This window comes from Aotus nancymaae, unplaced genomic scaffold (assembly GCF_030222135.1).
Source record: "Aotus nancymaae isolate 86718 unplaced genomic scaffold, 86718_ANA_hifiasm-v0.15.2.pri h1tg000016l, whole genome shotgun sequence".
Lineage (NCBI taxonomy): Eukaryota > Metazoa > Chordata > Mammalia > Primates > Aotidae > Aotus > Aotus nancymaae.
In genome coordinates, this window is record NW_026988428.1 from 70,845,618 (window position 1) to 70,870,445 (window position 24,828).

General features: G+C 39.7%; 1 protein-coding gene across 4 annotated transcripts in view; it reads right to left on the reverse strand.

Moving 5' to 3' along the window:
• Positions 1-2,296: 2,296 nt before the first annotated feature.
• Positions 2,297-24,828, reverse strand: part of ADIPOR2 (adiponectin receptor 2) — a 91,545-nt gene continuing 69,013 nt past the window's right edge. For all 4 annotated transcript variants that reach the window (XM_012476333.2, XM_012476332.2, XM_021667811.2 and 1 more), the window contains exons 3-8: positions 17,996-18,115; positions 13,141-13,312; positions 10,529-10,715; positions 10,097-10,284; positions 6,906-7,099; positions 2,297-5,050 (exon numbers count right to left, since the gene is read on the reverse strand). In XM_012476333.2, coding sequence (XP_012331756.1) covers positions 4,922-5,050; positions 6,906-7,099; positions 10,097-10,284; positions 10,529-10,715; positions 13,141-13,312; positions 17,996-18,115 — 990 coding nt within the window. In that variant the 3' untranslated portion in view covers positions 2,297-4,921. The remainder of the gene's footprint in view (positions 5,051-6,905; positions 7,100-10,096; positions 10,285-10,528; positions 10,716-13,140; positions 13,313-17,995; positions 18,116-24,828) is intronic.

Here is a 24,828-nt window from a genome sequence, read left to right on the forward strand (position 1 = left end):
GCTGGGTGAGTACACCCTAACCCTTGTCCTGCCGCTTCCTGCCAAGGCTATGGCCACCCCACCTGCTGTTCATTCTTTCGCATTAAGGCACTCCAACTGCATTTAACCCCAACTACCAAGTCACAGAGACCAACCAGCAGTGTCTCTAGGATAATAACCAACCCAGTGCTATTTTTTGGAAGGCTTATCTTCCCCACCAAAACAGGAAAAGCACTTTCATGCAAATTTATCAACTCTTAAAAAGGCAAGCTTAGGAAGCTGGAGCAGCTTCTGGCCTTGTTTTGTCAGCTTCCTCTGGGTCCCACGTCTCTGCATGGCCAAGGGGGCTGCAAGATCTGGGAATCCCTTTCAAGACCATTGGAAGGAAAAACCACTTCTGATAAACCTTCTCTACCTTGGAGAACAGAATATTCTCCTACGTTTTGCCTTTGAAGGTCAAAACAATTCCTCCTTTTCTTTTAGCAGAACCACTAATGGACAGCAGGTGGCAGCCTGGCTCATGCTAAAGCCCAGTACCTGCTCAGAGACACGAGGTTGGAACCTAAGTCATTTAATAGAGTGAAGAATTATTGAAATCTTAGTGTTGTACACCTTTGAAGGACCAGGAGCTCAAAGATGTTGTCAGATCCTCCTTCCTCAGTACCAAGGATATGTTAACTACTAAATCTGCCCTAACAATGTTGTATATTTTAATAGAAGAGCTTTCAGGGGAAACACTTCAACCATTTCATAATGCTCAGTGAAGTTTTGGTTTGGGGGCGGGGGGCAAGAAAGTGAGCATATCGTAAGGCCAGAAAAGTAAACGAAGTCCACAAAAGGAAGGAGTTGGAGCAAGGGTCTGGCAGAAACCCCAGTCACTATGGGAAGTTTGACGAGATGATCTACAGGAGCAAGAGCATCTCAGCGAAGGCTCTAGAGGATGTATCGTTGGCCTCTTTTTAACGGAACACCAAGGCTAGACAAGCAAACGGCCACTTGCCCACGCTACATGGCAAATGGCACAACCAAGATCTGAAGCTATGCTTTTCATTTCCAGGTAGTGTAGCAAGACAGGGACATGGGACAATAGGACAGCAGTGACACGAGGCTGCGTGCTCGGGCAGCTTCCTTCCTGCCCCTCCCTGACCCATGCCATCAGCAGCAGCTCTACATGAGTGAGCCAGGCTGGCCTTGTTTCACCAAGTCGAACAGCCGAAGGCAGAACAGATTTGCACATTAGATAGGGTGTTGGGGGGCGGCACTGGCTAGCAAATGGTTCATCCCTCTGAGGGAAGGACAAAATGAAACACTACAATTAATGCAGAATATTCAAGAAGTGGATGTTGTTTCTGGGATGATTTTAAAGTAACACTAACCAGAGGCTTCTCTAGGTAACTGGAGCCCTAGGACTCTGTGAAGTCATAATCCAAACTTATCCTTACCTACTTCCTCTACAACATCCACATAACATCACCTAAGTAACAGGAGCCATATAGACAGCTTTTAGTAAGAGACTAGGAAAAGACAAAGTGGTTTATTAGTAGGCTTCAGCTAATACTGTTTGTCAAAAGCAGGAAATGATCCAGTGTCCATACCCAGATAATGTATGGGACACTCTAAAATTATATCTATACTCAAAAATGAGAATTCAGAGTGAACATATTGTCCCAATACTGAAAATTCCCTTCCAAAAACTAAATTTACCTAAGGCAAAAGGGTTGGCATTTCCTTTTATTTCAAAGACCAATTGAACCAGATCCTCTTCTAACATAGAAGGGACTAGGTTAACGAGCCCAAAAACCTTTAAGTCAACGTACATGAGACTTTTTAATCAGAATAATAAACAAGTACAGAAAGAAATGTTTTCTTTTTGGATTTCCATTTCACTCTTTTCTCCAATACAGTGCTGGCACTACAGTCATTCTTAAACTTCCTAAGCTTCAGTTTCCCCATCTATAAAATGAGAGTGAAAATAATCCTGACTGGTTCAAAGGGTTGTGATTATGATCACATGACATCAGCAGTTCTCCAACACATCCTTTGGCATCAAATGTTATATCAGAGACTATTTTTATAAACTTCAATAATAGAGAACTATCCCTTAGAGTTGCCTTCCCCTCCATTCTAAACCTGGTCCTAGTCACGATGAAAGCTTGAGTTAGGAAACAGGAGTTGGGCATAAGCACTTGATTTGCGCATCCCAAATGGGAAGTTTCCAAAAGTTTCTTAAATCTCAGTGCCTAAATTAGAGCTTCAAAAAAGTGCCAAAAGCTAAGGGGAGGTAAGCTGAATGGCAATAAAAAATACACAACAGAAGTTCATATTTCATTTGGTTCTTTTTATTAGAAATTGAGAATACAGCAAGTAGGGAAATCCCACATCAATGGAACCATCACACAGATCCCCTTCTGGAACCCCAACCTTCTATGATCCCCAAAAATGTGCTTTGTGGCTTTAGCAATTTATAAAGGGGAAGAAGGAAAATACTGAAAAAGGCCACTATTTAATGGTGAAAGAATGAAGCTGTAGAGGTCCCAACCAGCCTAGGGCCAAAAAAGAAAATTAAAAATCTGCACAGAGCAAGCAAGCCTCTGACTGCTGAGAGTAAGGCATTCAGGCGCCAACCTGGTGAGAGTTCTCAGCGAGCACTGTCAGGACAAGTGCACACGAGGCTGTTGGTAGTGAGTTGCACGTAGACGCACACGTAGAAATGGGCACAAACATGCCCACATACACACCCAAGAGAGGGAGATCTTACTGGATTACACATCAGTGATGTTAATTTCATTTTTTCGAAGGGTTTGTGCTATGTTGAACCAGATTCTTCCAGCTTTGGGGTGTGGGTGACTGCGCCCAGAGGCTGCTACTTCTGTTGGTGTTGTGACAGGGCTGCATCTATACCCTGTATTCCAAAGTGCATGACCGAAGAGCAAGTCTGGCTTCTGATATGTGCTGTTGCTCCCATGAAACTAAGTGGGCTTCTGTCCAGATGGCCACTGTCCTATTGGACTATGCTTTCTCAAAGGGATTAATACTGTTTTTTATTCTGTCAGGCACTGCACCAGTTCATCCACTGAGTCTTTTACTTGGTCCACCTAGCACCCAGGGCAGTGACCCTATCCAGAACCAAAATACTCAAGTTCTTCTCAACTTCTACACTAGATTCTTCCTTCCTGGATCCCAGCTTTTGCTGGAGACTGGAAGGGGAAGGGAGGAAAATAACTGAGAAAACTCTATTATAGGAGACCCTTCCCATATTCCCAAACACCTATTGAGGATGCCAGTCCCCATGCTCAGGGCCTCACCGTTTAGTTCTAATACCCACAATCCTAGGATATAATGGAGTCATCCCAAGTCTTTGATGACAGCAACCTAAGACTCAAGCGCTATTTTGGGGGTTCACCTATGGGCTAAGATCAGAATTCCATGAACCAGATCCTTTCCCCACCACTTTCTCTGACACTACATCAGGTAGGCCTGGGACATGAGCCATCGTCTAGTACCTCACCCCCTGGCAGTAACATACCATTGTCTTCAAAATGCCACACCACACTATCCCTGCAAAGTGGGGTTCAGTGAGTGCTGACTACTCCGATGGGTACTGCACCTGGCTTTAAAAGAGTTCTGCTGGCGTCCTTGTTCAAAGAGAGCCGAGATGTCCGTCACATCTAGTCTTACCAAGACAGTGTACCAGAGGTAAAACTCCTCTTTCTTAAATCCAAAGGAGGGTCTCCCAATCTATGTAGATGAGCTCAGGAGAAACCTGGACACATCAGAATTTCATTTGTGGCTGGCTCCATGCCAAGAAGTATAAAATATTTCTATTCCCTCAAGGAGGAAGGGCAGTTAGGGCAGTGATTTTTAATAGAGGGAATTCAGAGTGTTCCAGAGCTCCAGAGCAAGGATATAGAAAACTGTCACATCCCTCTAGTAAGACTAACCACACAAGTGAGCAGGATGCCAGGAAGTAATCAGATCAGCCGTGCTAATGTTTCCGGAGCTCTTCCATGGTCTCCAGCGCCCCTTTACCAGCTGGTAAGAGTGCAGAGCTCTACAAGTCAGTCTCTCAAATGACAATGACACCCTAACTAGAGCCTTTATCTAACACATCTTGGCAGCCACTCATGTGCTGCTTCCACTGAGAAAACACATACCACTCCCTTCTACCCCAGGCCCTCCAAAGGCTCTCAGGCTTAACAGTAGTCATGTGATCACTGGGCTAGGGCTATACTCTCTGCCTCACTAGGGTCCAAGGTATGTCAGCCTTTAGAAGGCACCTTGGTGCACCAAGAAACTGTACATTCTGGGGCTAACACTTGATCCCCCTACAGTCACTTTTGTGCAAAATTCAAACAGTGTGTGGTACCTGCATGTTTCATTCTATACAAAAATTCTCCCTCCCTCCCTTACCCCTATGTTTTAAACATTTATATAAAGTCTTATTTAAACAGTAAGTTAGAAATCTTATTTACATTAATTTCTTTGTTCTCCCAAAAGAGAATTTAAAATCACACTCCCACTCCTTATTGGATATAAATGTTCACCTAAATTGGTTTGTATTATTTTATACGGAAAGAGAAAGGGAAAAGAAAGAACCACCAGCTAAACTGTTTCGCCATCTTCTACAAATAAATATGATATGGATCAGAAGCCAGTTTGCCAAGGGTCTTGCAGAGCCCACAATCGGTAGATTCCAAGAATAAGCCAGGGTTTGGGCTGTCTCCTGTTCTCCCAATTGATGCACTCTGTCCTTTGAGGTATGATTTATTTTTGTTTTTCTCTTCTCAGTCATGTACCACACAGAGCCCCTGGGCCGTCACAAAGCCCACGAGGGTGTCAGAGTTTTGGGGCTCCTCTGGTACTGGCATCAGTAGCCAGCAGAGAGGCCTGCAAGTGCTGCAGGACCTGGTTTAGGGTCACAGTCCCTGGCTACTGGTAGGTATCACAGTGCATCCTCTTCACTGCAGCCCCCACCGATCATGAAACGGAACTCCTGGAGGTTTGAGACACCATGGAAGTGAACGAAAGCTCCAGCAACCACAAAGATATGAAACAGCTGATGAGAGTGAAACTGGAGGGGAAAAAAAGAGAGAAGGGGGTAAAGAAATCCATACATTATTAAGACTGCTAAAGATTCTTAGAATCGTTTAATCGTGGTTTAAGCTAAGCAGAAGGCAGGGAATGGATATGACAGAGTTCAAATTCAAGATGTCCACAGATCCTGGAATATTCATTAGGTGTATCACATTCAGCTGAGCTGAAAGCCAGCTGTTCCCAAAGCAATCAAGGTGCTGTCACTAAGCTCTACATATAAAAATCTACATACTTAACACTGGAACCAGTGGCAAATGACATACAGACTCTCTTGCTAACAGGTCACAAAGGTCCCAAGGATCCCTTGACACCTAGCCATGGGCTATGATTACACATACAGTCCTTTTCCTAACCACTGCTGATGGACATTTTGTCACAGACAAGAGGACTAGAGCTATGGTCATTTAAATGTTGCTCTCTGTTAGAAAAACTAAAGAGACTTCCAGGATCAAGTGTGGAAGGTCACAATATATGGTCCCTAGAGTTTCCTTCAGTGCTATGATTCTGAAATTTCATGAACATAATGTATCAAAAGACTATGCAAACAGGCCCTTTTACTTCTCAAGTCAGAAGTTGGTCTAAAGTCTGTGACATTAATTCTGGTTTTACCTATTCTGTTGAATACTATTTCACATCTCAAGAAGGGTAAACAGCAGCTCACTGCACTTCAAAAATTACACTATTCTCTCATTATAATCTCAAAATGAAAAAGTACAGTGGCAAAGCAGTATTTATCAAGAGAAGGATGCTGATTTTAGAAGCAAAAACTAGAAGAAATCAAAAGTCACATCCCAAAGGATGTTCCTTAGGACACCAAAAGGGATTAATTTCTCCAAAGAAAGGGGATAAAGGGCAAAAATCCCTCCATACCAATGTCAAAATTATGATGACGCAATCAGAAAATTAGCTGATTTGAGGCTAAAAAGATTGCTTAAGTTCAAGATCATCTTCATTTTACAGAGAGCTAAACAAAACTTTAAAGAGATGAGATGATCAGCTTAGTCTATAATAATCAGTAATAGTCTGATGAACAGAATCCCAAAGGTCAGATTTCACATTAAGCAGATTTCCAATTTTGTCCTGTGGAAAATGTTTCAGGCCCTCTTCAGTTATAAGTTTTTCCATCTATCTCAGTTCCTTATATTTTCTTTTCCCCCTTCTTTATCCTCCCCTCTTACCAATAACCACAATTCAGTTCAATCCACTTCCCTCTTCTTCACAATCTTTCTTCTTCTACCAGACATATATACATTCAGTCTCTCATTACAAATCACTAAATTTTGGTATCAAAAAAGACCTTGGTAGAAATCTGGTCCTAAAAAGGACTCTGGTAAAAATCTGGTCTATCATCCTCATTTCATAAATAAGGAAACTGAGACAAAGAATGGCAAAATGACTTTCCATTGTCAAAAGGAGCACAGATTCTGATATTAAAACTAGCCTAATTCAAATTCCAGTTCTACCACTTAATAGCCACATGGCTTGGACAAGTGGCGTCAGCTCCCTAAGTCTTAGTTTCCTGATTTGTAAAATGAAGACATAATACAAGTTATCATACCATATAGGGTTAATGTATTAAATGAGGTAATCCATGCACAGGGCTAATGTATTAAATGAGGTAATTCATGCAAAGCACTCTGTACTATGCCAAGCATCAAGAAAGTGTTCAAAAATGTTAGTTATTGTTCTTATTGTCCAGAGAAAGACAGCTAAATAGGGAGTTAGGACCAGAATACAACTCTCTAAAACTTTTTCTATTGCATCACTCTGCAGTGTGCCAGTAACCTACGAGCAGACACCTACACACACTCAGTCACCCCTGACATACTTACCCAGATGTCACATTTGCCAGGAAAGAAGCGTTCAGGGATTCGGGCAGCATACAGGGCAGCTCCTGTGATGTAGAGGCTGGCCATCAGCATCAACCAGCCTATCTGCCCTATGGTGGCAGCCTTGAGGAACCCCTCTGAGATGACATAGTGCAAGGTAGGAATGATTCCACTCAGGCCTAGGCCCAGAAACACTCCTAGGAGTCACAAGAAGAGAGTAAAGTAATGAAGAAGAGAAGTAAAGAGCAAAAAGTCAATACTACAGCACAGTACCATTAACTCTGTAAACTGAGTATTTCAAAGTACCATACAAAATTAGCTTCCAGTTTTAAAGGAAAAAGAAGGTTCCTCAAACTCTGGAACACTGTCACACAAGACAACACAGCTATGTTCTTAAGATTAACAAATGCTAGGAGCCAACTGGACGTGGTGGCTCACACCTGTAATCCCAGCAATTTGGGAGACTGAGGCGGACGGATCATCTGAGGTCAGGAGTTCAAGACCAGCCTGGCCTAACATGGTGAAATCCCAACTCTACTAAAAATGCAAAAAATTAGCCAGGCGTGGTGGCACACACCTGTAATCCCAGCTACTCAGGAGGCTGAGGCAGGAGAATCGCTTGAACCTGGGAGGTGGAGGTTGCAGTGAGCTGAGATCACACTACCACATTCCAGTTTGGACAACAAAACCAAAACTGCGTCTCAAAAAAAAAAAAAATGCAAGGAGCCTTGCTAAGAGAGGCTTAGCTTAATAGGTCAGCAGTCTTCAAGGGTTTTGAATTAATGTTGCTAAATTTTTTAGAAAGGACATCTCCAAGAGTTTAAACTGTCCTAGCCTGTCCTTTTATAGACACAGGTTACAACACAAGCAATTTTACATATCTCGTCTTCTCTTTGAAGCAACAAATGTTCCAAGGGTGGAGAGGCAATGAATGATCATATCACCTGGTATCACCTATTTTTAATAGTAATCTAAAGTTTGGCACGGTGGCTCACGCCTGTAATCCTAGCACTTTGGGAGGCTGAGGCAGTCAGATCACTTGAGGTCAGGAGTTTGGCCTGATCAACACGGTGAAACTCCGTCTCTACTAAAAATACAAAAATTAGCTGGGTGTGATGGTGCGTGCCTGTAATCCCAGCTACTCAGTAGGCTGAAGCAAGAGAATTGCTTGAACCTGGGAGGCAGAGGTTGCAGTGAGCTGAGATCGTGCCACTGCACTCCAGTCTGGGCTACAGAGCAAGACTCCATCTCAAAAAAAAAAAACAAAAAGAAAAAAATTTAATGTAAATCTATGACCTATAACTGGGCACTTAAAAATTTTTAAATGCCTTTAACAAATGACCTAATGGGGGAGGGGGAGAGAAATGTTTCTGAAAGCTCCCAGGCCCCTAAATAGCAATCAAGTATGGAAGTCTGGCAAATCACTCAGCCACAGCCCTTCTGCCTAACTGCATCCAAAAGCATCTAAAGTCATGTTTTTTAAACTTCTGGATATGACCTAAGTTTTAAGATCAATTAAATGAGTCTCAACCAGCATTTTTTTAAATGAACTAGAATAAAATTTAAAATATCAGACTGTAACATAAGTGGAGGATTAAATATTATTTTGTAAAAATTGTGTACTTTATTCATACATGAACTTATGTATAGATACACCTGTTCAGACTGTAATAGACAATGTTATGATTAAAAAAAAAATTTGAAGTCCACTGATCTAAATCCACTTTGAAACCTGTGTATCAGCCAAGGCAATACAGGAACTCCTGGCCTCAGCCAGTAACTGCTCCTACATTTTGACACAGAGTTAACAATGACCCTTGCAAAACAAGCTGTCATGTGATAAGCTTTCTCAACAGATAAAGAGTCTATTGCTTGCTTTGGACACTACCAAATAAACCGAACTGCTGGTATACAGCAATATATGCAGGCACGGATACAGGATGCATACTCACAAATAAAATGGGCATCTAAAAGAGAAGAGGAAAATGGGAAAGCTGCTCTCACAAAAGATAAGAACCAAGCACGCCTAAAGAAAAACAATTTCCTACCTCTGCTCCTCTAAGGAATTATTAACGTGATGTTCCTTCACTTGTTCTTTTCCTCTACATGCTAAGCAAACGCTGCTAATGGTTTCTGCCTATCATTCTCTAAGTCAAAGGCTAAGGAACTTGGTTCTTCTGATGTATATAAATAGCATAATGCTCAGCTCTACTCAGCAAAGACATTCTTATCTCATGTGCTCAAGCAGGCTTAACACCACTGTACTACTCAAGTACTGTTGAAAGCTGGCCCTGACCAATGCTCATTTGCTCATATGAACACAAGGAGGAGGAGGGCAGAGTATTGTAACAGTCACTGACATGAAGTTACTTCCATATATAACCTTCCAGGTACCTGCAGATGATCCAGGGGTTAGATTTTAATACTAAATGGTTTGTGAGGTTTTTTAAAAAATGAAAGGAAAAATACTCCTTGTTCATTCTCAGTAGGCACTGAGTTTTGACCTGAAGATAGAAAACTGAAGGCACACCCCTGGCTACAAGGAGTCCCCAGTTCAATGGGAGACAAAAACATCTCTGCTAACTCCATATCCTACAAGAAGACTCAGCCAAGGCACCGAGGAGCTTGTGGCTTTCTCTATTATCTCCAGCTAAACAGCCATTATCCTAAATATAAAAAGTCCCTTAACCCTGTACCAGAAAGGAGATACAGCGCCCACTTTAACAAAACACTATCAGTATGGGGGTGAAGGCTTACTTAAGTGTATTATCCATTATAAAATAAAAATATAAAAAAAAGAAAATGACAACAAAAGAATAATCACTACAGAAAGTACACTCACACTGAATAAGAGAAATCATTGTTTACTTTACAAAAGTTACAGACTACCACTTTCTGGATATTTAGCCATAAACTCAAGTAAATAACACTCCCAAATTACATCACCTCATACTCACCACGGCCCCTCAACTTCAATGCTGTAAGACAATTAATGAACACTACTTAATACTACTACTACTGCTACTACTACTACTGCTACTACTACTACATTAAAAACCCCTCAACAACAGGAACTAGGATTTATTCATCTTGGCATCACAAATACACAGCATTATGTTTGGCAAATGGTATAACTTTAATAAATGACTAGTGAATAAATGAACGTCAAATGTAGAACCTCCGCATGCTCTTACCTGCTCTTACTCCCCGATACTGAGGGGTAGCAAACATGTCCCACTGGGAGACTATAATGGCTGCAATGCCCAGCACACAGATGACAATCAAGTAGATGAAGCAAGGTTGTGGATTACAGTAGAAAGAATAATAAAGCCAAGGAACAAAACTTCCCATAATCAGAAGAGCAATACCAGAGTAATCCAGTCTATGATAGAAAAAAAAATTCCATTTAATGCAATAATTTAAAAATTACTAGCCACTACAGGTTCCAATTAATCCCTCATGACATAAGTGATCAACAACAGCTAACAGGCAAATTGGGTTGCTCTTTAATTTTTTTTAAGTTTCCATGAGATGGTATTAAGAATTCTGCCAACTCTGCTGAATGTTTTTCCCTAATGCATTACCTCTAAATCATTGACCAAAATATGAATTTTAGAGATACTTACTTAGAGAAGATCCGGGAGACCCCCTCTGAGTGGCAGTAGACTGTGTGGAAGAGCCATGAAAAAGAAAGGCAGAGAATGGCTCCTAAGAAAAATAATCCAAAGACCACTTTCTCTTGCAGAGGGGCCACAAAGGAGATATTTGGGCGAAACATATAAAAGATCCCCAGGCACAAGAAGAATACACAACCTAGGAAAAAGAGTATAGAAAATAGATAAAATATCACCCTTCAGAAGAGAAAGAATTATATACTGATTCTGTTTTCAAACCTTCAGCGTTACAATATCTGAATCAAAAATTCCATGAGAAAAATTTTCCAAATAACTGAAGCTTATCCAAAATTGTGGTTTACTTCCAACATTGTTGGTATCATAAACCGAGTATATAGAATATAAAACTTATCTAAGGGCATAATCTAAAAAGAAATCAGACAGTGCTGCTACTTCTTAGAAGACATAATGAAGTCACTTCTACCTCTAGATGTAGAATGAGGTTTCATTTATAAAGATTTTGGCACATACATCATAGCCCAGCTTTCAAAGGTCCATTGTGCTTTTGCTTCTGTTTTTACAATAAATTCCAATACCCCTAAACCCTGCCAAGAAATACAGCTTTCCTCTACCAATAGCGGTCAGGGAGCATTAGGTTGCTTCTCTGGTCCTCACCAGCTGGCTCAGTGGATTCAAGAGGTAAGAACCATAAAATGCCTTTCAGTGGATTCAAGAGGTAAGAACCATAAAATGCAATTCTTAAACTGATCTCCAGAGAAAGATGCCATATTCCTATCGCTTAGGGAAGGGCCACCTAACACAAGGAGGGCACAGAAATTTCAAGTTCAACATTTGCTACGTGATTCTGTTTTATCATTTTAATTCAAACTTACCCTTTAATTAGAAGTCAACAAGAAACTTGATTTGACTCTCTACCCTCACTATACTAACAGACAGGAACTTAGAGGCACCATGGAAATCAAACGTGTGATAAGAAATGCCAGTCAAATAGAGTAAGGCCAAAAACGAGTATATTTTCGAAAGGTTGTACAATCATTGCCACTATGTAATTTCAAAATATTTTCATCACCCCAAACAGAAATACTATACCTGATATCATTCCCCATTGCCCACTCCTCACAGTCCTACACAACTGCTAATCTACTTTCTGTCTTTATGGATTTTCCTGTTCTAGACATTTCATGCATGTAGAATCAAACAACATGTGACCTTTTGTGTCTGGCTTATTTCGCTTAGCAAATGTTTTCAAGGCTCCCCCATGTTGTGGCATGTATCAGTGCTTCATCCCTTTTTGCAGCTGAATAGTGCTCCAGTGTATGAATATACCATATTTTGTTTATCCATTACCAGCTGACAAGACATCTGGGTTGTTTCTACTTTTTAGCTATTGTGAATAATGTTGCTGTAAATTTTTGTGTATAAGTTTTTATGTGAACATATTTTCAATCATCTTGGGTAATATACTGGGGGTGGATTTCTGGTAACTCTGTTTAACTTTTTGAGGAACTGCCAAACTTTTCCACAGGGACTGCCCCATTTCACATTCCTACTGGCAATGTATGGAAGTTTCAATTTCCCCACATCCTTGCCAAGACTTGTTTTTCATTATAGTCATCCTAGTGGGTGTAAAGTGGTGAGATTTCTCAATGCATTTCTCAAAGCATTTGATTTGCATCTTCCTAAATGCCTAATGATGATAAATATCTTTTCATGTGCTTATTGGCCATTTGTAGATCTTCTCCAGCAAAACATCTATTCAGATTTTTTACCCATTTTTAAAACCGGTTATTTTTATTGTTGAGTTATGTATTAGATCCTTACCAACTAGTTGATTTGTAAATATTCTCTCTCATACTATGGGTTGGTCTTTTCACTTTCTTAATAATGCACTTTGATATAACAATGTTTGATGAAGTCCAATTTATCTATTTTTTCTTTGCTTATGTGTTAGGTGGCAATTCTAAGAAACAGTCATTACCTAATCCAAAGTCACAAGGATTTGTATCTGTTTTCTCCTACAGATTTTATAGTTTTTGTTCTTATGTTTGGGCCTTTGATCCATTTTGAGTACAATTTTGTATATGATGTGAGTTTGGGGTCATTCTTCTACATATGATCAGCTGTCCCAGCACCATTTGTTGGAAAGAGTATTCTTTCCTCTATACTATTCTTTCTTTAATATACAATCATTATAGAGGAAAAAATTATAGTTCATATTCTACTTCAGACCAAACTAAAAATTAGCACTGAGTATAAGTAATGAATTTGAAAAGATCAGATTACTTCTATTAAGTACTATATTCTTCTCAGTGGTCACTAAAATATGAAATCACATTTTGTATAGCAACTTTTTCTTGGCCTGGTTTGAAGACAATATCTGAAAATCTAGTAGAGAGAAATGTGACTGAAGTTGTAACAAGATCATAGTGCAAACCAGGAGAGTCTAGGAGTAAATCGGTGAGAAAATTCATCATTAGAAATTCAGGAAACAAAATGGCAAATCCAAATACGTTTCTGAAGTTCTGTCCCTTACCCTCGAATACATGAATATAAAAAGGAATAAAGTGAATTGCCAGCTCATTATATCCGCTGACATTACATACCTAAGAGATGTGTCCAGATGTTGCCTGTTTCTGTGTGTATTCTGAAAATGCTCTTAAAACAGGCCCGGAAAGAAGGCATAGGAGGCCGGTGTCCATGTAAAAGAAAGTCGTTATCCTTGAGCCAGTCTGGTAGTACATCATGAGGGATCACTCGCCACCGACCTTCCCATACCTGCCAGAGGAGTATTATCAACATCTTTGTGATTTTAGTTGTCAACTTAGCAACACTGAACCCAACAACTATGTCTTACCACACTGCTTCACAATGGGAAAAATAACTCATTTTTTCAAAGGCAAGTATCTCAAAACATATAATGTCTTATATTCCAAGTTCTTTAAAAAGACTGATGAAAAATATATTTTTAAGTGGGGGCCTTAGGAAAAGGAAAAAGTAAACAAATGTATAGAACATGCCCTAAAGAGTGGTTTCAAGCTTTGTTTCAGTCTGGCTGACAGTGGGTTGAAGGTTCCAAAGTCTCACTCACACAGGCCCCCTTCACCATATATAACAGACTTTACCTCTGATAAATCCCTGTGGTATTAAATATGAACATCTTTATATTTAATATTCCTGTTGGTAAAAAAAAGAATTACATAGAATCACACTTTTGTGCCTTTTGCTAAAATCTCTCCCTCCACCTTACTCTTTCTTCTCTTCCCACTATGCAAATATGATAAAGCAGAAAAGTACAGGAGTCAGAAAATTGTGGATCCCTGACATTAATTAGCTGTATGATTCTTAATTAACTATAAAACCTCTAAGCTGCAGTTTCTTCATTTGTAAAATAGCGCTTCAGTTACTTCATAAGGAAATCATGAAGATCAAACAAAATGACACAAATTATTTCATGAATTAATTAGTAATCCCTGGCATCTACTCCAAGGCAGTACATGACTAACCCCAGAGGCTATCACCTGTCGGAGAGTTAGTTACAAACCCACCCTCCTTCTCATGCTGCAGAGAGATGGCAAAGAAGCTCAGCCTTAACTGCCCTTCGAGTCCCTCAGCGCCCTTTCCTCCCTTTTCCTCATGGTCCCTCCCACATGAGATTCTAGAGGAAAAGGGATCAGGGAGCCAACATCCCTTCTGTAGGAAGTCTGTCAATCTCTGCACTCTGCTTCTTTCAATGTCTCAAAGCCCCAAGAGCTCACACCGCAAGGACTACTTAATCTTGAACTAACTTGCTTCTGCTAGACCAAAAGATGCAAGGAAAAATGCCAGGCACATGGTCTATCTTCCAGCTAATGTGGGCTCAGCAGTCCTTCCAGTCTATCACCCTATAAAGCAAGAATCCAGGCTACCAATCAGCAAGATTCACCTTGAGACAATGACCTCCACCCTTCCCCCTACAGGGGTCTTGTGACAAACAATACGGCTAAACCACTGAAACTTGCTCTCTATGGAAAGATTGCCACTTACTCGCCAGCTACTGTGCCTATTCCTTTTGCTCCACAACCTGTTTCTTGTTCTCTGCTCTTTGTGTAACATCTCTACCTCCAAAGGAAGTGAGGACTAACAATTTAAGAACATCTGTGTCCCTCTTAACACTCTATCCAAACTAGCCACCCTGCTACCGCCTCTTCCCTGCTCTTTCTGCCCCCAGCCTACATACCTGTCCTCCCTCCCTTCCAACTCAAAACTTGGGGCCTACAGTTTCTGCTGTTAATCTGGCCATTCTATGCTTGTTCCTAACATATGATAAAATAAAATAATGCCAAAAGACTAATCTAGATTTTTAACACCTACTGCCAATAGTACTACCACTTACAAAAGTATGAGATTTTCCACAGGACTTTATGGAGAGAAAGAAAGAAGAGGGATCCGGGATCTAGTATCCCTTGTGTTGGAACTGCTGGATGTCTGTCAACCTCTGCAGCCTGCTTCTTTTACTGTCAGAGAGAGAGACCAAGATACTGCATTTTTTGCATCAAATTTGAATTTGGAAAAAGACCACTATTGTTGAGATTAACCTAATAAAATGTTGCTATTATCTTACTTTCGGAGAATTTTTTTTCTCCCCTGAAATGGAGTCTTGCTCTGTCGCCCAGAGCTGGAGTGCAAAGGCACAATCTTGGCTCACTGCAACCTCCGCCTCCCAGGTTCAAGCAATTCTCCTGCCTCAGCCTCCCGAGTAGCTGGATTACTGGCATGGGACAACACGTCCGGCTAATTTCTGTATTTTTAGTAGAGACGGGGTTTCACCATGTTGGCCAGGCTAGTCTCAAACTCCTGACCCACCCACCTCAGCCTCCCAAAGTGCTGGAATTACAGGCAGAAGCCACTGCGCCCAGCGGGGAATTTTCTAAGAGAAAGAGGAGGACAGAAATCAATCCTTACATCTTCAAGGCAATTCACAATGTGCACACAGCTCTGCTGTGTCAAAAGTGCTACTCTGCTACCCCACACAGTCAGAAGAGTCATATGTTCCCTTTGTACATTTGAAAAGAATATGTGAGTTTCTTACTGGTTATGTATGCATATAATTTCAGAGTGATCTTCCCTGTTATTTCTAAACAAACGTTCTAGTGGTCTACATACTGAGCCAAAGAGCTATACTTTCTTAATTACGTTGCAATTAGTGACACATTCAACAGACAGTGCACCCTCATTCTCAACCTGGAGCCATATACAGTCAGCCAAATTCCAACACAAATAGATATCCTCGTTTATCCTCTAGAATAAAAAAAACAGGATCACAGCTTAGCCAAAGACATATTTATTTATAAACTTGACAAAGACACTGCCATCATCAAATACCTTATCAATAATCCACTGGGTATGTGAGTATATTAGACCATAAAATGCACAAAAATATTTCTTAAAAAAAAACAAACGGTGTGTGGCTCATGCCTGTAATCCCAGCACTTTGGGAGGCCAACGTGGGCAGATCACAAGGTTAGGAGATCAAGACCAAACTGGCCAACATGGTGAAACCTCGTCTCTACTAAAAATACAAAAATTAGCTGGGCATGGTGGAGCATACCTGCAATCCCAGCTACTCAGAGGGCTGAGGCAGGAGAATCACTTGAGCCAGGGAGTCAGAGGTTGCAGTAAGCCAAGATCACGCCACTGCACTCCAGCCTGGCAACAGAGCAAGACTCCGTCGCAAAACAAGCAAGCAAACAAACAAACAAATTGCCCGCAGCACACATCCTATTCCCACATGGGCCTGGTTATGCTGGTACATAGCAAAAACTGAAGTCTAGGAGAAAAAAGAGTGACCAAGATCAAACATGAAAACAAAGACTCAGTTATCCACAGCACATTTCATATTAAACTGTCTCTGTTTACTTGCTTCCAATCCAAGAAACAGAATCCCTGTGTCACTAGATATGGCTAGTTTTCAAGTGTGGTCAGTTGCACTGCCATGGGAGGGTAGAGCCACACCAGAGAACACTGTGTAATAGGATGCCTCTTCATTCTGCTGTCGTAAACAAACTGCTAAGGGATATTTACAACATTTCTTTTTCTTCAGTAGATCATAGTCTGTAGCAAACAAATGTCCTGCCCTATTTATTCTCTCATTCACTGTTAAATTTAGAGTTTTATTTGCTTTATTCTTTGCTCTCTGTTCAGAAAGGTAGGACAAAAAGGCAGTTAAGTCAGCTACAGTACCCCGCTGATATATAAATATTAAAATTCCCTTTAAAATTCCCTAATGGCCCAGATACTAAATTTGCCAACTTTGAGAGATTTCTTCACACCAAATTTGCGTTTTAAAAAACAAAATAATCTTTTGTATCCCTTTGTGCTATTTATCCTGAGACAGTGATCACTAGAATGAATCTACTGTTTTGTTCAGTTTCTTATTTTCAAAATGGCTAAAATTTTCTATTACAGACCCATAAATGTTTAAACTCCTCCTGAAACCCACTGGACCCTTAGTCTTGGAAAGGATGTCTATGTTCAGATCACAATGTTCTCTTTTCATACCCTGGTCCAAAGTATAGTATTCTAAGTCCACTGATCCCAATTACTTCCAGCATCACTGTGAATGTAAGAAAACCTATGTTTAGTTTCCTGGATCTAAGACCACATGCATAAAAAGTTTTGGTTTCATAAAAGCCATGAAAAGCTAAGTCTCACAAAAATTTCTCTCTAAATAATGAGTTTTCCAGAAATGTTTAATAAATCAATTTATATACACATACACATGCAGACAGACTGACTTATGTTGATTAGATCCTACCTGCCAGGGCCCTTACTGATCTGATTGATCAAGTACCTACAAGTTTACCAGTGTGTCTATTTTCTCTAAAAGCAGGCAAACTTAATTATAGCTACTACTTTAGAAAAAAAGAAAAAAAGGATCCCATAATAGGTCCTAGGCAATCAGACAATGAACTGAAGAAAAACCTTTGAGACTGAATATATACCAGCTGCACTGAAAATACCAATGTACATGAAAACTGGAAAATTTTTCTCTCAAAAGTAGCCTGATTACCCATAGAATCCCTAGAAAGAACAGAACGTTTACCATTGCAGTCAATCAGCAGAACAGATTCAAGGGACCTCAGGAGGGCATTTTAATATCTCTAGGCATCAACCACCCCTGATTATGTTTCATTCTGTTTGTCTAAATCATCAATAAGACATTTACTCCATTAACCTACATTAAGAAATGTTTGTTTCCCAGCTGGATATCCTAATTTTATCAGAGCTTTATCACGGCTACTGCAAGCAAACAAACGCATCTTCAATAGGGTTACAGTCCCAAGACCACTTCTGTCCCCATCTTGCCACACATCTTCCCCAAAGCAAACCAAAGGCTATGGTACTACCACTCTCTTTAAAGGTTTCTGTTTGGGAAGGGCTACTATATATCATGACAATGACAAGAAATTGCACTCTTACCTTACAAACAAATTCTTCCATTTTTTCCATAGCATGATGGGCTTGTAAGAGAGGGGACATGCCCATAAACCCCTCATCTTCCTGGGGAGCTTCATCACTGCACTCGTGTTCCTCAGAGCTCTGCAAGGCAATCACAGAAGCAGTCAAGGACAGAGACTGGAAGCCAAATGGCACAATCAATACATTTTCCTTACAGAATTAAAATTTAAAAAAAAATTTTTTTTGAGACGGAGTCTCACTCTGTTCCCTGGAGTGCAGTGGCACAATCTCGGCTCACTGCAATCTCCACCTCCTGGGTTCATGCAATTCTCCTGCCTCAGCCTCCTGAGTAGCTGGGAATACAGGCATGCACCACCATGCCTGGGTAATTTTTGCATTTTCAGTGGAGATGGGGTTTCAGCATATTGGTCAGGCTGGTCTCTAACTCTGACCACAAGTGGTCCACCCGCCTCAGCCTCCCAAGTGCCAGGATTACAGGTGTAAGCCACCATGCCCTGCCAAATTCTTAAGGTCAAAACAAGGGCTTAGACAAGTATCAACAATGTAGTAAGTCAGTTTATTATAGAATTATTGGTATTAAAAAAAACACTAGTACTCAATTCTTCTCTGACAGATGATCTATCTACTATAACAGCATCTCTATGTTTGTTTCAGTAGCAAATTCCTGGCTTTACTGGTTAGTTTCTTAAGAATGATGTCACAGACCCCATAATAGTATTACATAACGTTGAGAAATTACTGAGGGGAAAACCTCCAAGACTCGCACCTGGTACATATAAAATAAATAACTGCGATACAATGTGGTAAGTACTATAGTGGCAGAAAAGGAAAGGAGAAAAATAATTTAATAAATGTTTAAAATATATCCATCACAGAGGAAAGGGCTTTATATAGGTCATCTAACTTAATCCTAACAACAACCTTATTAAGTATTCTCATTCCCATTTACCATATAAGAGCATTACGCAAAGAGGTTAAATAAGCTGTCCAAGGTTAAAGTTGAAGTGGAAAAGTCAAACTCCAAAACCCATTGCCTTTCCACATTCTGGAGAAAATGACTGATTTGTCTAGGGAAATGAAAAAAAAAGTGACAATGCGGTATGGTCTAAAGAGACAAATTACTAAAATTACAATTTCTGCCTCCAGACCAAGGTTCATACTGATTTAGATAAAATGATACTGTGAGAAGGGCAGTAGACTGGAAGTCAGGAGACCAAAGGGGTGAGGCCAGTTCTACCACTAACATCAATGAATCCTCATTGCAGATCAATTTCCTCCTTATATATCAAAGGAGGAGTTTAAACAATCTCTACAGTCTTCTACATCTCTAAAAAATTATGTAATTCTTTAACTCTATGAATAAGACAGCACAAGAGAACCATAATTCCATACCTAACCAAGAGTCTATCTAGATAAACTGTACTGGTTAACATGACTGCACGAAGAAATCAATGAATCCTCTACCTCTAATCAAAAAAACTAATTGGTAAGAACGAACACAGAGGCAATGGGTAACCTATTACAATACTTTAAATTTGAACATATTTAAAAATAAATTCTGAGATTTTATTTCCCTATTCTTCAGTTTTTAAAACACTAACTAGAGGCTATGATGCAGCATGTGAGACATGTTACATACCCAATCTGACTTTATAAAAATATATACTCTCCAAGAAAGCCATCTTGAATAAAATAACCTCTCCATCTTTGCTTACCTAAAACTTACCTATCTATCCTTCAATGACTAACCTTCATGTCTCCTGTCTAAAACTCTTCTTTAACTACCCTAAACTAGTGTTCCTCAACCTTTCTTTCATTACTGCTACCTACAAGCCCAGGACTTTTTGGTTGTTTTTTTGTTTTTGTTTTTGTTCTTTTTTTGAGACAGGGTCTTGCTCTGTTACCCAGGCTCCTGGAGTACAGTGGTACAATCATGGCTCACTGCAGCCTCAACCTCCTGGGCTCAAGTAATCCTCTACCTCAGCCTCCTGAATAGCTGGGGCTACAGGCATGCACCATCATGTGCACAGGTGTGCACCACTGTATGCATGTGTGTGTGTAGAGATCTCACTATGTTGCTCAGCCTGGTCTTCAACTCCTGGCCTCAAGCAATCCTCCTGCCTCAGCCTCCAATGTGTTGGAATTATAGGTATGAACCACTGCACCTGGCCCTGGGACATTTTTAGATTGCTTTCCTCATCCCTATAAAATTTTAATACAGATATACTATCTATTTACTGTGGCCCTAAGGGGGGTTACAAACCATAGTAATATCTAATAGTTTTTCACCCCCAACCCCACCAAGAACCAATTTTCATCAGAGACTGCATAACCTATCTAATCCACAGCAACTGCTTCTTCATTCTTCTGACTTCTTTAGCACTTAAATCTGTGCCTCTCATTTGACAATAATATCTGATTACAGCTCTTCTTTTACTGACTTATACTGTTTTATTTAATGTTTAACAGAATTTTACATTTTTAGTGTATCATTTCCTAAACTAGATTTTAAGTGTCTTGTCTTCTTCCCCATGGCTCTTGAAACATACTGACATGATGGCTAAATTAATAAATGCTCTAGAAGATTTTCAACAGTAAATTAAAGAGGTCTGTGCCTAATTAAACATAAAATTTAAATGATAAAATTCCATTACAATTATATGAAAACTGAAAACATTTCAAACAACAGCTTGAAATGATTAGCAGACTGATGTTAAAATATAAAAGTATATGTTATATAAAATAGCTCAAATATTTACATATATTCAACATGTATGATTCTTCACAAAGAAACAGAAACAAAGAGTCGATCTTTATTCTCATACAAACTGTCAGCAGTTTCAAAACTACAAATATGCACATAAAACACAATATGGTTAAATGTTTCCTATATTAAGTAAAACCTGATAAAATTCCAGTCTGAATCAACATGATTCAGTAAGCAATCAATGAGATTACTCACAGTGAGTAATTCTGATTATCAGGCTAAGTGCAACTGGATCCATAGAAGACTACTGATAGAGGCCAAGAGAGGAGGATGGCTTGAGTCTAGGAGCTCAAGACCAGCCTGGGCAACATGGTAAAACCCCATCTCTACAAAAAATATAAAAATTAGCCAGGTGTGGTGCTGCGTGCCTGTCTGCCGTCCCAGCTACTCAAGAGGCTGAGTGGGGAGGAACCCTTGAGCTCCAGGGGTTGAGGTTGCAATGAGCTGTGATTGTGCCACTGTACTCCAGCCTGGGCAACAGAGCTACACCCTGTCTCAAAAAATAAAATTATTTTAGTAAAGATAAATACTTCCATCCACCCCAACATGTCAGCAAGATTCAGAATCTTTATAAAAGAATATTTCCGGCCAGCTCACGCCTGTAATCCCAGCACATTGGGAGGCCGAGGCGAGTGCATCACCTGAGGTCAGGAGTTTGAGACCAGCCTGGCCAACATGGTGAAACCTTGTCTCTACTAAAAATACAAAAATTTCCCAGCGAGCATCTGTAATCCCACTACTCAGGAGGCTGAGACAGGAGAATCGCTTAAACCAGAACGTGGGATTTGCAGTGAGCCAAGGCTGTGCCATTGCACTCCAGCTTAGACAACAAGAATGAAACTCCTTCTCAAAAACAAACAAAACAAAAACAAAATTTCTTTCAGAAGTGCAAAGTATTAATAAATCTGTTGATTTAACATGTATTATCATCAATTCTCACCCTTGTATAATGAAATATTCACTAATATGTTCTCAAAGGATAAATTAAAATACTAGACCATAATTAACTATTCATTACGTTCAAGTATTATACTAATGAGGTACTACATGGTGTGAGTGGTGGTAAATGCAGTTCCCTGGGTTAGACATGAGGATAATACAGGAATATGGTGGCAGAGTTAAACATTGGCTAGAACACAGGATAAAAAAATACTTTCCCAGCAGGGTGCAGTGGCTCACGTCTGTAATCCCAGAACTTTGGGAGGTCGAGGCAGGCGAATCACAAGGTCAGAAGTTCGAGACCAACGTGGTGGAACCCCCATCTCTACTAAAAATACAAAAATTAGCCGGGTGTGGTGGCACATACCTCTAATCCCAGCTACTTGGGAGGCTGAGGCAGAAGAATTGTTTGAACCCGGGAGGCAGAGGTTGCAGTGAGCCAAGATCACGCCACTGCACTCCAGCTTGGGTGACACAGCAAGACTCCATCTCAAAAAAAAAAAAAACTTTTCCTAGGGTATTCTGTATGTCACATACTGATGGCTTGGAAAGACTATGCTAAACACTATATTTAAAGTCGTCTCTGTCTTCCAATATTAAGTCCAAAGATCTATTTTATTATGAGTGAAATTACTATTTCAAATTTCCATCCAACAGCCACCAAACCACAGTACCCAAATACTTCTCTCTCTGAACAATAAATTGTATCTATATTCAGATGATCACATACATGCTATGTTCTGCTTCTGTTGTTATACTTCTTACCATACCTTCAACAAAACAAATTATGGCAAGAAACATGACATTGTGAAAAATGAAACAATTAAAAACAAAGCTGCCAAAAATAAAGGCATAAAACTTAATACTCCAAGTTTTTCTATGAATAAACTATTATATTTATTGACCTTGGAGAGGTCAATGCTTTGAAATGAGCACAAAGACATTTTAACATATCTCCCTTCCGCCACCTGCTTTCAGTGAAGTCCATCTGTGAGAACTCTGCTGACTGTATTTCAAAACATAATGACACTGACTTTGATCATCTGTCCAAACTGCAATCAAAATGACAATTTTCTAGAGTATACTTTACCCTTGGAAAGACAGAGAACGATAGTGATAAAAAGTATTTAAGATCAGTCTAATATGAAAATAATTCACAACTCTATTGGGTATTTATTGATTTGGGCCAAATTCAGTTCAATAGAGTAATCAGTTTAACAATTATTTGTCAAGATGATTAAAAATAAGATGAATTAAAACACAGTCTCTGTCCTCCATGGACTTACAATCTACTAAAGTGCTGAATTAACCACATAAATGAGTATCATAGAAAAAAAGGTATAGCTAGTTCAAAGACAGAAATGATGAGGCTCAGGAAAGGCTGCATGAAGAATAAAAATTTTGCAAAGATGAGATAAAGGAAAATAACCAAGAGGGAAAAGCAAAAGTACCATGTTGAGAAAAAGAGACTAGTTCATCTAAAGCTTCAGGTGCATTTAGGAAAGCAGCAAAATGTAAATGATGTATTTAAATATTAGTGGAAATACATGAAGTGCCACAAAGACTCACAATCATGATACCATCTACCATCAACAATTAGACAAAAAAGGTCAAGAAATGGTACAATACCCAGAACTGGGGACAGTAAACCTTTGATTAAAATTTGTCTGCCTTTATAAATGTCATAGAGAACTGAGACCTTCTGCATTCACATAGCTTAATTGCGAGGACTAAGATCGAAGGCCCCTATGTCAACATAACTTTATTATTTGTTCTAGGAAAATTCTTGCCCAGGAAGGTAAGGATGCAAATCAGTAAATAACTTCATCATCAGCTTTAGGAATTTCTCAAAAACTCATTTAACTGAACAACAGACTGCTCAATTAGACCCTTAGAACAAATTGCTCAACTGGGCAAACCTCACTTACCAAATAAATATTTGTTTATCAAGACTTGGTCCAAGAATTCTATCACAGGGGCCGGGCGCGGTGGCTCACGCCTGTAATCCCAGCACTTTGGGAGGCCGAGGCGGGTGGATCACGAGGTCAAGAGATCGAGACCATCCTGGTCAACATGGTGAAACCCCATCTCTACTAAAAATACAAAAAATTAGCTAGGCATGGTGGTGCGTGCCTGTAATCCCAGCTACTCGGGAGGCTGAGGCAGGAGAATTGCCTGAACCCAGGAGGCGGAGGTTGAGGTGAGCCGAGATCGCGCCATTGCACTCCAGACTGGGTAACAAGATAGAAACTCCGTCTCAAAAAAAAAAAAAAGAATTCTATCACAAACTCAGCAGAGGACCAAGTAAAATCTCCTTAAACCACTTGAACCCAGACCCCAAAACCCTATAAATATCCATAACCAATACTTTCTTTCTGAAATACTACTAGGACTCTTTAGGGCAGTGTTCACCGTTACTAGAGTATGTAATAAACCTGGCTTACTTTGATCAACAGGTGATTTTGATGGTCTTTTTGCAAGCTGACAGGTTGAAGCCAGCCTTGACTTTAGAAATTGGAAATGTGTAGCAAGGGCATTAGCAAGTTGATATTACTAACAAATGAAAATAAAGAGGTTCGTGGAAACAAAGGTGTCTACAAAAAAAACTGACAGCTGAAGAATAAGCATTGATGGATATATACCCAGTACTCTCCAAAAGAATAACTACAATATCTAGTCAATATTAATATTCATTCTGGCCTCTCTAGAAATATATATACTCTTGACTATATGCACAAGTTACTTCCATCAAAACTTGATGGAAAAGATCTTTAAAATTACTCAGTTTTTAAAAAATTTTCAAATAGCAATTCTCTTTAATCTTAATTGAATTTCTCAAGCAGATTTCTTCATGAAAATAAAATGAAGTGATTGACAAGAGGCTATTTACAAGTTTTCTTATAATAAACTATTATGTAGTGGCATTCTTGAGTTTAGTTAAAGTAAACCAGTTCAACAGAATATATGAAAGTTGAATGAATAAAAGTTCCTTATCTCTCAAATTAATAAAGAAGAATCTGGAGCAGAGGAAAAGTAGGACAATCGTAAAGGCTGATCTCTTTATTCAACCTAATATCTTGAAAGCTCAGAAAGGGGCAGGGAGGCAGAGGGGAGCCATAAAAAATAA